General features: G+C 38.6%; 1 protein-coding gene across 3 annotated transcripts in view; it reads left to right on the forward strand.

Moving 5' to 3' along the window:
- The window catches only part of LIMCH1 (LIM and calponin homology domains 1), a 366761-nt gene that overhangs the window by 276733 nt on the left and 77733 nt on the right, over nucleotides 1–12295 (forward strand). For all 3 annotated transcript variants that reach the window (XM_027836209.1, XM_027836207.1, XM_027836208.1), the window contains exon 8: nucleotides 998–1250. In XM_027836209.1, coding sequence (XP_027692010.1) covers nucleotides 998–1250 — 253 coding nt within the window. The remainder of the gene's footprint in view (nucleotides 1–997; nucleotides 1251–12295) is intronic.

Genomic DNA, 12295 nt, shown 5'->3' on the forward strand with positions numbered 1-12295 from the left:
CTTTGCTCTGACTGTCCCTACCTTCTGGACCATCTACATTCATTGACTACAATTATCTAAGTCCTTCCTCTTCTTTAAGGTCCATCTTGAAGACTTCATGGATTCATACCTACTAATCTCTCCCTTCTTGGAATTCCTGTTATACTTGAACATCTGCTTCATGATTCCATATTATTTTACTTGTTAAACGTTTCATGTATATTCATGTCTTATAGCACCCAATTAACGTCATCCTATCTAATAAATTCCATGAGGGGCAGAAGAGTGATATCCTATATATTTGGATACTTCACAGTGCTTGACATATCAAGAGTAGATACTGAATAAATAAATATATGGTTGGTTGATTTATATTTAATTTTTGAAGTATAAGTATCAATGGAAATGGAAACGGCCAAAAAGAAATCTTTACCTTGTCTAATTATAATGAGACCATACTTGGCCATAGAGAAGATTTGAAAAAAAGTACCCTCCCCTCTCTTCATTGTGGAGGCAGCAGACTATGGGGTGTGGTGTATTGCATATACTATCATTCCAGGTATTGTATAGCTTCGCCCAACTGTTTTTAAAAAACCTTTGTCAAAAGAAAAGATTCAATAGGTATGGAAGGGGTTATATTATGAAATGAACATGGTTTTAAAAGGTGACGATGAAATAAAAATATGAACTGCACGTATGATAGTGGCAAAAATTGTATCTCTCTTGTAATTTTGCTACTAATTGAAAAATGTTATTGTTTGCACTTTTAAGCTTGTTTTTTTTTTCTTTATTAAAGTGAAGATTACGCCTGGTACCCCAGGATATACCAATTTATATTGATACTTTAGAACAGTTAACTGAGAAACGGACGGAAGAAGTAATACTCTCCCAGCCTTGAACAAATCTTTTAATGCCATAGAAACTTGCCATTTCAAAGAAAGTAGCTTATTTAAGCTCTCTTAACAGGCCAACGCTGGTCCCACTCCCTAATTATCAACACTTTTGCTCTCTTACCTAGGCAGAGGAAGCGACTCAGAATCTGATTTGCCTCATCGAAAGCTGCCGGATGTAAAGAAGGATGACATGTCAGCGAGAAGGACTTCTCACGGTGAGCCGAAATCAGCAGTGCCTTTTAACCAGTACCTCCCCAACAAGAGTAACCAGACAGCTTATGTACCTGCTCCTCTGAGAAGGAAGAAGGCAGAGCGAGAGGAGTACCGGAAGAGCTGGAGTACAGCAACTTCACCCCTAGGTGGCGACAGAACTTTCAGGTAGGGCCAGCCTTTCACCTTTGTTTTTTCTTGTGTTGTCTTGTGTTGTCTTGTCTTGTCATTTCTTTCCTTTCCTTTCCTTTTTTTTTTTCATGACCTGAAAGAACTGCCCTTACTAAACATATGTCAAATCATGGCAATTTCAGCCCGCTCACACAGGAATCATGCCACTAAGGTGTGACATTTGCCTTGTTGACCTGGGCATTGAGAACACAGGTTTCCTTGGGGGCAGCTAGGTGGCGCAGTGGATAGAGTACTGGCCCTGAAGTCAGGAGGACCTGAGTTCAAATCCGGCCTCAGACCAAGCACTTAACACTTACTAGTTGTGTGACCCTGGGCAAGTCACTTAATCCCAATTGCCCCCCAGAAGGAAAAAAAAAAAGAGAGAGAACACAGGTTTCCATTTTGTGCACAAAACTCTACTGGTCCTAGACCCTTGTCTGACTTCTTCCGAAGAAACTGGCTTCCTGGAGAGCCAGGTTAGGTGTGGGGAGACTGCACTATGAATTGGGGAGTTAAGGGGGAAGTCTGTGAGAACTTCCTTGAAAGATAAACCTGGAGGAAATAATAGTCAACCGTCAGGAACTTGGGCTCTCCCAATTTGGAGGAAGCGTCTTAAGCAATTTATTCTTTATCTGCAGTTTTTAAAAATTTGTATTTTATCCACCTTTACCCTTGTGCAACACTTTACTGTTTGAAAAGTTCTTTCACCTACCTTATTCCATCTGATGATCATAATAACAGCACAGTGAAGAAGACAGAGCAGTTAGTTATTTTCATTTTCTTTTTACGTCAGAGGAAACTGAAGCTCATGGAGGTTAAATGATTGCCACTTACTAGCTGTGTGAAGAGAAATCAATCTGATTGAAACCCAGGTTGCTTGACCCCTTCTTCCTCCTCACCCCTTCATTTCAGTTCTCTTTCTGGGATAAGCAGTACAAAACCTCTCAGGTGACTGTTTTTATCTGAATGTTTTCTTCCTAATTGTATGGTTTACTCTCCCACAAACGTTGAAATGGAAGTGATCTTATTAAATTAAAGTTAATACATTTTGTACAGTAGTAGAAAGTATTTGGAATAGCATTTAAGAGCTACTGGAATGATTATATATTACATTAAGTATTAAGAAATGATTCAACTTTGTGTTTGGGTTTTTTCATTAAATTATTAGGTTAACTATATGTTGTATAACTTAGGACTTTTCATTTTTAGAAAATTAGTTTTATAAAAGTTCAGAAAGATATCGAATTTGGTCTCAGCTCAACCAATCATCCATGTGGCATTTCCAGTTTGGTAAACTGTATTGTACAACTCAATAGCTACCCAGAAACCATAGAGGAGGAAGAACAAAGTGACGTGGGGACTCATGATGAAGAGGCACAGGCCACCCCATCGGGTCCTAGTGGAAAACCTTCAGACGCGGGGTTAGAATTGAATGAGCAGAATGGTAAGGAACAGTCTCTTCCAGAGAGTGCAAAGGAAACGGTAGCACAAAAAGCCACGCACAAAGATCTTGAAGAGGTGAGAAAACGCAGAAGGTTGGAGCAAGCTGGTATCAAGATCATGCCAGCTGCACAGCGTTTTGCCAGGTTAGCTCTGCAGACACAGGATCGTTGTGCATGTTTTGTGCTTTGAAATGCGTTGGGTACGGTTGGCATTCGTTCTTCAGTTTTTCTCTTTGTGACTTTCCCCTCCTATCCCTGCTTCCCCCAGCTGAGTTGGTGGAAAAGTAAGCAGTAGTTTTAAGTGTGTCTGCTGTTTCTCTGCTTATTGGTTGACTATTTTAGAAAGCATCCATGCCTGAAAAGGAGTGACACCTTGAGTGGGCTTGACAAAGGATGGTTATTGTTTAATGCTTTTGTTGCAATGGAATTTCATAACTCCAGACCACCATGTGATGGTTTCTCTTGACTGAGTGCATTTTACTTACAGCTCTGTTGTTATTAGCGCTTCATTTGTTTTTCTACCAGTTTTAAATGGCTTATATCCAAACATTGTTAGAGAATGGTCAGTGTTACCATTCAATGAAGAAGATTTTATGAAGGATGGCTAGTCCTTCCTTACTAATTGCCCCTTGCCTTCTGTATCTCAAGTGGCTAGTAAATAACTTTACTATGTAATGATCTCCTGTGAACACAGACTGCTAGTTGTTGGTAGTTTTTTTTTTTTAACCATGGATTTGGGGTAAATGGGGTTAAAAATTTGAGTGATAAGTTGAAAGTCTGCCACTAGTAACTAGTTATGACTGTCTCCTATTACATATCAAAGAACCCTGTGCAATCAAAATCAGAATAATAATAATAATAAAATATAAAAATATATTTATTATTCTGAAACAATGATCATTTAAGAGATGTTTATATTTAATAACCATGAAACAGCATAGTTGTACACATTGAATTAAAAATTTTCTTTTTCTATGCAGTGGCACATTTAATATGTATAATTATTTCTATGATTCACACCAGTCCTGAGTAGAATATATTGACTATATTCTTAGTTTCTTTTGTTTCAAGAAGAATAGACATCCTCCATTCTTCCAGATAAACATATACACACCACAAATATATTTGTTATGACATGAAAACACAAAACTTGTGTTTAAACATATCTATATCTATATATATATAGAGAGAGATATAGATATATATACCATCTACACTTAACTCTCAGATACCATCTGTACTAAAGAGGACAAAGAGAACAGACACAAAATAACCAAAAACAATTCATAATCTTTGTGTCAACAACACATGTGTAATATATATGTTGTGTGTAATATGTATATGTCCATGTGTAATATAGATCATAAATATAATATGTACACACATACTCTGCCCCACACCCCTGCACAGTCATATTGCATATACACTGTTCTAAGCTGCTGGTTCAGTTGTCCATTTACCCCAAACCACAGGTGAGGATTATTGGCCAACTTCATGTTCTTTTGCTCCTCAGTTTTCCTTGTATTTTATACACATGAATATTTTGTCCCATGATAGAATATAAGCTCTTTGTCGTTAGGAACAGGTTTGATTTTGGTTTCATATCCCTGGCCAACTCTCCTTAGCATAGATTCTTAATGAATATTTGTCAAATTAAATCAGTTCTCATAAAGGGGACTATAGGTTCTACAGATAATGTAATTGTGAGTATGAATTCACACATAACCATGATTTTGAACTCTAAAATTTTCCTCACTAATCAACTTCCTAGAATTCCTTCCTGTGCCTTACTTCTCCTAAACTTGTTCTTTGTCCTCAACCTGAGCTTGAGTCCCTCTGCCCTTCCCCACTGTAGCAGTCCTTCCCCCTTGCTCTGGCATCACTTTCCACTCTTCAGGGCCTTAACCCTGTCGTTGACCAGTTCAACTATGCTTTGTTATTCAGTCCAGTCTTCTTGCCCCATTATCCTTTTGCCCTGCCAGTACTTAACCTTGTGCCACCTCCCCCATCTGCCTTCTAGGTTCCTACTATTGTGCACCTGAACTCTCTTGGAAGACAGCTGTTTGTAGTGACCCGTTATCCCTGCGTGGCATTTCCTTATATCCTTCCATGTTTCATACTCCTTGAAGCAGCTGTTTCAAACTTTCTTCTCAAACTCCCTCCTTCATCTCCTTTTTTTTACTCTACTTTTCAATCACCCTCTTCTTCTCACTGTGTTCTCTGAAAAGGTGTCTTTTCTTGATAAGATGAGTCAGTTTTGATGAGTACAGATATGATCGCTTCTCTTCCTGTATTCCCCGGCTCATCCTATTGACTCTCATATTCAGTCTCTCCTGTCTGACTCCTTCCTCTCTACCTAGAAATATGACTCTGCTTACCCTATCCATAAAAATCCCTAGCTCAATTATACTTCCTCCTTAAGCTGTTATCCTTTATCTCTCTTCCTTTTTTTCATTGTCAACCTCCTGAAAATAGATTTGTTGCTTTGTCTTCCTCATCAACCATTCACTTCCCAGTTACTTTCAATGCAGCTTTTGACCCCACCACCTTAAAAACTACCCTCTCAAAGGTTATTCACCATCTCTTAACCAATATATCTTATGACTCTGTTTTCATTCTCTGACCTCTATAGTGTTTGACATTATTGTCCCACCCACTTCTTACTGGATATTCTCTACTCCCTTTTTTTTTTTTCTGGCAGCACTTTCTGTGGTTGTGTCCTGTGAATTAATATCAGTCTCTGGTTCCTCGGTATTCCCCACCCCCCATTCTGTACTAGGCCTTTTTCTTTTCTTCTTCTATACCTAGTATTCTTACCTTGGGGTCCATGAACTTGTGTATATGTGTGTGTTTTTAAATTTTGATAACTATTTCAACATAATTGACTTCCTTTGTAATGCTGTATATTTTATTGTATGCTTTTAAAAACAGTATTTTGAGAAGGATTTCTTTAGGCTCCACCAGACTACAAAAAGAGTGTGTGAGGGACACAAAAAAAGGATTAAAGACCACTGCTCTATATTCTCCATGAACCCCTCAGCTCCCATGAGTTCAAGTATCCATGTCGATTACTCCCAAATCTAGATAACTAGCCCCCAAAGCACTCTTTCCAACTTCAGGCCTGACATGTCAGTCACCTGGCTGACCGTTACCATTTATATGTCCCACATACACCTCAAATTAAAATGCCCCAAACAGAACTGATTATCTTTTCCCTGTAAATCCCTCTCCAAACCTCCTCTTTCCATTGAGGGTGCTATCATCTTCACAGTGAACCAGGTTTGTATTCTTGGAGACACCTTGGAACTCTTCCTCTCCCTTAACCCCCACACGTCTAAGAAGTTGCCAAGTCTCGTCAATTCTGCCTCTGCAGTGTGACAAACATCTCTCCCTTTCTTTCCAGTTATACTGAGAAACTCTGCTAGTTCAAGGTCTTCAACACCTTTTGCCCAAACCATGGTAGCATCCTCCTAATTGCTTTGCTACTTCTATTTTTTTTCCAGGTCATCTTCTACACAGTCACCAAAATAAACCTTTGTAAGGCACCAAATTGATTGTGTCACTCCCTGGCTCAAAAAATCTTCAGTGGCTTCCTTTTTCTTTATAATAACACACAAACACTGTGACTTGGAAATTAAGGCCTTTCAAAATCTGTTTCCACTTGCCCTTTCCAGGCTGACTTCATCTTATTCTTCTTCACAAACTTGACATTTCAGCCCAACTGAACTACTAACTATTCCTTGAACTCATTGTGCCCTCTACTACCTCCGTGCATTCCCATAGGCTGCCTCCCATACCTAGAATGCATGCCCTCCTCTCCTCTGCTCTCCTTTCTGTCTCCTCATGACGTTTCAGATATTTGTCTTACTTCCAGGCACAAATCCAATGCCACCTCCTTTGTGAAGCCTTCTCTGATCCACCCTGTGTTAGTATTTCCTCCCTTCTCAGGTTACCTGATATTTACCTCTCCATGTATTTGTTATATCCCTCAGTAGAACTTAAGTTCTTTGTGGGCATAGGGACTTTTTTGTTTTACTGGACTATGCTAGGCATATGCTAGGCACAGTACTCCTTGGACCTTCTAAGTTGGTACTTAGTAAACGTGACCGTTTCTCAAATTGAATTTCAAGATGACTGGATGATTGGTACATGGCAAGTTTACAAACTGCCATATGGCATCCCAATAACTAATTACATATTTTTTTGCCATACTTTAAAGTAAAAACATATTATTGCTTGGTGACGTTTTTCTATTCATGTACTGCGAAGGATGATGAAAATTTGTTGGAAAAACAAATAGCCTTTCATGAATTACAGTCTGTGGCGGACACATCTTCATTATCATGGTTGACTGGAAGGTCTAGAGAGTATAAGATCCTGCCTTTCTTGTTTTTAGTCATTAAAAAGCCTTAGATTTGGTAGAACAGAATTCTGCCTTAAAACCTCTCTTCCCCAAAAGGGCTCTACCATACATAAGACAAAATTTTGCAGTTTGCCCAAGATTCCCCAGGTGATCCATAGCAGAAACAGGGTTCAAAGCTGTATCATCTGGCTGCAAATTCACCATCCATTCTACAGGAGCATGTCGGTTTCTTCACTTGGCACCGCTTTTGTATGTCTTTCCATTTTTCTTTGTATTCTTCATATTTACCCATTTTGTGGTATGTTAATATTCTGTCATACTAATAAATGACAATTTATTTCACCCTTCATAGAATTCAGTTACAAATGAGATGAATATTATAACGCAGGAAGGACTATTGGAATCTAAAAACTTAGAACACTTGAACATGTAAGTATAAGGCAGTATGTGATATTGCGAAGAGGAGTGCTGAGTTTGTATCCCACCTCACACTCTGGCCATGTGTTATTTCTAGCAAATTATTTCACTTTTCAGAATTTTATTTTCTTTGTTTGTAAAATATTTGCACGACTTCCTTCACAAGGTCATTGTGAGAAATGCAAACCTAAAAGCCCTCTATAAATGTGATTTGTCCTCATTCTTACTACTGTTATTTCTCCAAGTCTGTGGATTTGACCTCATCAGATTTTGAATTTGAAATTTGTATTTATGATTCATGAATGAAAGTAGCATCATAATCTGTTCTAGAATCTCTTTTTTCTCTACTGTCTTCCATCCCTGAACTCCTTTTCTCTGTGGCCTACCATTCTATGTAGGTGGAATCACTCCCCTCCTCTGCTTCTTTCTCTGTCTTCTTTGTTTCTAATTTTGTGCTCATGAATATTGCTGAGGGGCATTGTCACAACCAAGTCTCCTACAAATTCCTGTTATCTCACTCAGGTGGGCCTGTATGAGCTTACAGTATTCCTCCTATTCCCTTTTATACTTCTTTACCACCATGCTCCCCTTCTCCCTTCCTCTTAGCAGATGTTCTCGCTTCCTACTTTACTAAGAAGATTGGGATCTCTGACAAAGAGCTGGCTCTTCTCTTTCATAAGATCAACCCCTCTCCTTATTCCCTGTCCCCTCCAGGAGTTCACCCCACATCTGTCCCCACTACTCTTCAATTTTTTTCTCATCTTTGGGCTCTTTCCCTTTATCTGTGAATGTGCCTAGTTTTCTCCCATTCTTTAAAACAAACCCTTCACTTAACAGTGCCCTGACCTTAGGCTGTAGTCCTGTATAAGTTCTCCCTTTCACAGACAAATTCTAGAAAACACATGTACATTCATTCCTTCCATTTCCTAACATACACACATACCCCACTGACTACTCAATTCTTTGCAATGTAGCTATTGATCTCACAATTTAACGGAAAATTTCCTCTCTTCAAGGTTATTAATGATTTCTTCAATATGAAATCCTCTTGCCTTTCCTCAGTTTTCATTATCTCTGAACTCTGAGAAGCTTTTGACATCATCAGCTGCTCCCTCTCCACTTCCTTCTGGATAATTTCTCCTCCCTTGGTTTCCATAACATTGATTCCTACCTGTTTGACTACTATTCTCTGTGTACTCTGCTGAATTAATATCTGTCTTCTACCTATTCTACATTAGGTGCCCCAAACCTCTGTTCCGGACCATATTTTCTTCTTTCTTTCTTTTTTCATACCCTCTCATTACTGTCATCAGCCCTCGTGGGCTGAATTATCATTGATAGACAGATAGACAGATAAGTAGAGGCTCCCAGATTTATGTATTCAGCCTTAGTCTCTCCTAGTTACCTTCTGAACATCTCTACCTGGACCTCAAGCTCAATATGCCCAAGATGGAGCTTGTTTTTGCCCTTCTCTTCAAACCTGCCCCTCATGAAAACATCAGCATTTCTACTTAGGGTGCCATCTTCCTCCTTTCAGTTAGTCTAGTTTGGTATCCTCAAGGTCATCCTCTCCCTCATCCACTCCTCTTTCCAAGCACTTAGTGACTGAGTCATCTTGATTCTACCTTCAAAACATCTCTTCTTTCTACTTATACCATCACAACCCTTTTGTGTCCTTCATAACCTTTTGGCTGTGATCTAACATTGGGTCTTCTTGTTTTGAATCTCACTCTGCAATCCATCCTCTTCGTGGCTTACTTACCCCTGTGATATTACCCCAAAAGCAAAGTCCGACCATGACCCTCCCCTGCTTAGATGTTTTGAGTGGTTCCTTTTTGTCTCCAGGGTAGAATGTAAACTCTTCAGTAAACTCTTTATGGCCTTCCACAAGATGGCTCTCACACCTCCCTTTCTTATAGGACTCTTCTTCAATTGCACACTATGTACATTCCAGCCAAACTCAAACTCATTGCTTAAATATTTTGTAAGCTTGACAATCCATCCCCACAGCGTGGGTCAGTGCCCTTCTTGCTAAACTCTTCCTCTGAGAATTCCTACCTTTTGTAAAGGCTCCTGTCAATTCCTTCTGTCCTCCTCCTCCTTTGAAATGGTTCTTCATACATTGAGTTGTCTGCATTTTCTCCCTCTATAAATTATATTGCTTTTACTTATCTGTGTATGGATTGTATCCTGCCAGTAAATTTTAAGCTTTTTCAGGCTAAGGGCTGTTCTGTTTTTGCCTTTGTATCCCCCCAGTTCTTTGTGTGTAAGTGCTTAAAATATGTATTTATTGAGCTGGGTTCAACAAATTATCCATCTGGATTTAAGAAATTTCCTCTTATACTGCCTTAAGCCAGTACAAGACCCAAATCATATATATATGAGTCAGGTTGCTTGGTACATAGGGCATGTAGGAAGGGGACCCAAAGTTTAATACCTTGCATTTCTAAAGTGCTTTTTAGTTTTCAAAGTACTTTTACCTATGCCTTCTTATTTCATTTTTTTGAATCACCCTGTGGTCAGGAGGAAGAGGCAGAAAATAAAGGTAGTGTTTATCCCCATTTTCACATGACATTAGAAATTCAGGAATCCTATACCACTTGTTTATGTATATTTTAAAAATGCTTTCATAACAAGATCTACTTTTATGACTATGCAGAAATTAATATTTATTAGTATTTATATTCTTTAAAAGATAAGCTACTTTCTAATTTCCTTTTTTAGTTATGATTGATTTACTTTGGTTAGTTTTTAAAAGCAAAGGGCATTACAAATGGAGCCAAGAACTTAGATTTTAAGAGGATAAAATTAGAACCAGGATTCACTTCCTCCAAATTAAAATGCCATGGAGATTTGAGTTTAGTTGCTTAGTGTTTCCCATTGGAGAAGTAAACTTTTTTTTTTAACAACTGAATTATAGGTTTCACGTGATTGTACTTCTTTTCTAATTGTTTTCATATGTTTCAGCACTTGGTATTTTTTGCTAGTCTGTGAATCTTCTCAACCACATAGTAATTAATTACAGAAAAACCTCTCCAAGGAACAATAGACATTTAAGGATTCTGTAGAGGAAAAGCAGATGTAGCTAAATGCCAGACACATATTCCTCTAAGTTCCCCCTTGCCAGATGCCTTTTTCATTGAATTTGATCGCACTGATACAGGGAGAGCCGTCAGATACAGAGTTTGTTCATTGCCTGTGATACCGAATTTCACTGCCTTTGTTGGAAGTAGGAGGATGGTGAGGCAGCCTGTGCTACCCCTGGCATTCACAAGTGGCATCATAGACTTTGAGGGTACCTTGTTTCTTTACTCGGGGTCCCCTGATTGTTTGACTTTGGCTTTTTGGTTAAACCATGTTGGAGACAGAGTGTCAGCTTTCATTTTTGTCACCTTATACATAGTAGCAGCTTAATAAATGTTTGTTGAATTATTTAATATACTTATATATTGCCAAGTCAAAGGGGCCAAAGGAAATGCAAAGTCTCTCTTAATTCCACTGAACTCTACAAGTATGTCAGTCAAGATCAGGCACTTCAAAGAACATAGTTAAAGTCTCCCACTAAGTTGATCGAACTGTAGAATTTATTGAATGATATACATACCATCTGGATACGTTCATTCATACAAGAAGGGTACAAGACTTGAAATACCCTTCTCACTACCATTCTGAGAACTCATCTTGGCCTAGTTTGGTGAAATGAAGCTAAGGTATACATAATTGAGCCCTTGAGCCAGTTTGGTCTAACCAACTGGTTCCGGATGCCCTACAACTATTAGGTGGGTCTGTGGAGTTTTATACTGAGATAGACAAAAGCTGTCTTATATTCCTATTCAAGATAAGCAAATCCCAGCCTTCTTTCAATACACCAATTATGAATAGGTTATATAAGACTCATCTGAATTCCTATACAGTCAAGGTCTCTCTACATGGATCTTAACCAATCACTCTTGCTCTACCTATATGTTCTTCTTCCTCCTGTCAGTGAAGAGGCTTATCTAACTGACTTGAATTGTTCAGCTTTGGCCGTCTTCAAATTGGATAGAATCCAATTGAGGATTTATGGAAAGACATGAGCAATAATTGCACAGGATGTAAAATCATGAATGGGTTGTGATCTGCACAAGTTTCTACATAGAGGAGATCATGGATCTTTCAGTCTTTCGAAGTTTGCCTGAACATTTGACATGAATACCGGGACAGCAGAGAGCTGTTGCTCTGGGTTGTCCATCTTCTTACCACACATGAGGCTATCTTTGATTTGTTATGATTTTATCTTTGAAAGTTGGCCTTATGAACTGGTAATGGTAGCTTTTCATATGTTTGTCAAAGCAAGTAAAATTATCACAAATGTGCTTGGACCTCATCTTTGAGTCACTGGACAAAGCTCCAGTGTCAAAGAATTTTTTAACCACTACTAACCATCAGGTTTGACTTAATAACTGCTCACATAATTAGTCAATGCCCAACACTATCCCTAGCACCTCTCTTGACCTCCTGCTTTCCAAAGTTCATCCATTTAAAGCAACCCCCCCTCAAAGAAAACCAAACAAAAAAGCAAAAACATACCCCTTTCCCTACTTTGTAGAGTATATACTTTAAACGGAAATATTCTATTTACCGCTTTCCATTTGATCTCTGAGCTCTACTGAACAATCCTGGTCTTACTATGTCCTGAACCTTCTTTTTAAATTTTTAACACTTACTGATTTGTCCTTTGTCCTTGGTCATCACCCAGACTCTTATTCTTGCAACTCTTTGAAACCATCAGTGCTAATTGCCCATGCAGAGAAGAGAACCAACATTGTACTTTTTCATCC

This window comes from Vombatus ursinus, unplaced genomic scaffold (genome assembly GCF_900497805.2).
Source record: "Vombatus ursinus unplaced genomic scaffold, bare-nosed wombat genome assembly UNPS02014818.1, whole genome shotgun sequence".
In the NCBI taxonomy this organism is placed as follows: Eukaryota; Metazoa; Chordata; class Mammalia; order Diprotodontia; family Vombatidae; genus Vombatus; species Vombatus ursinus.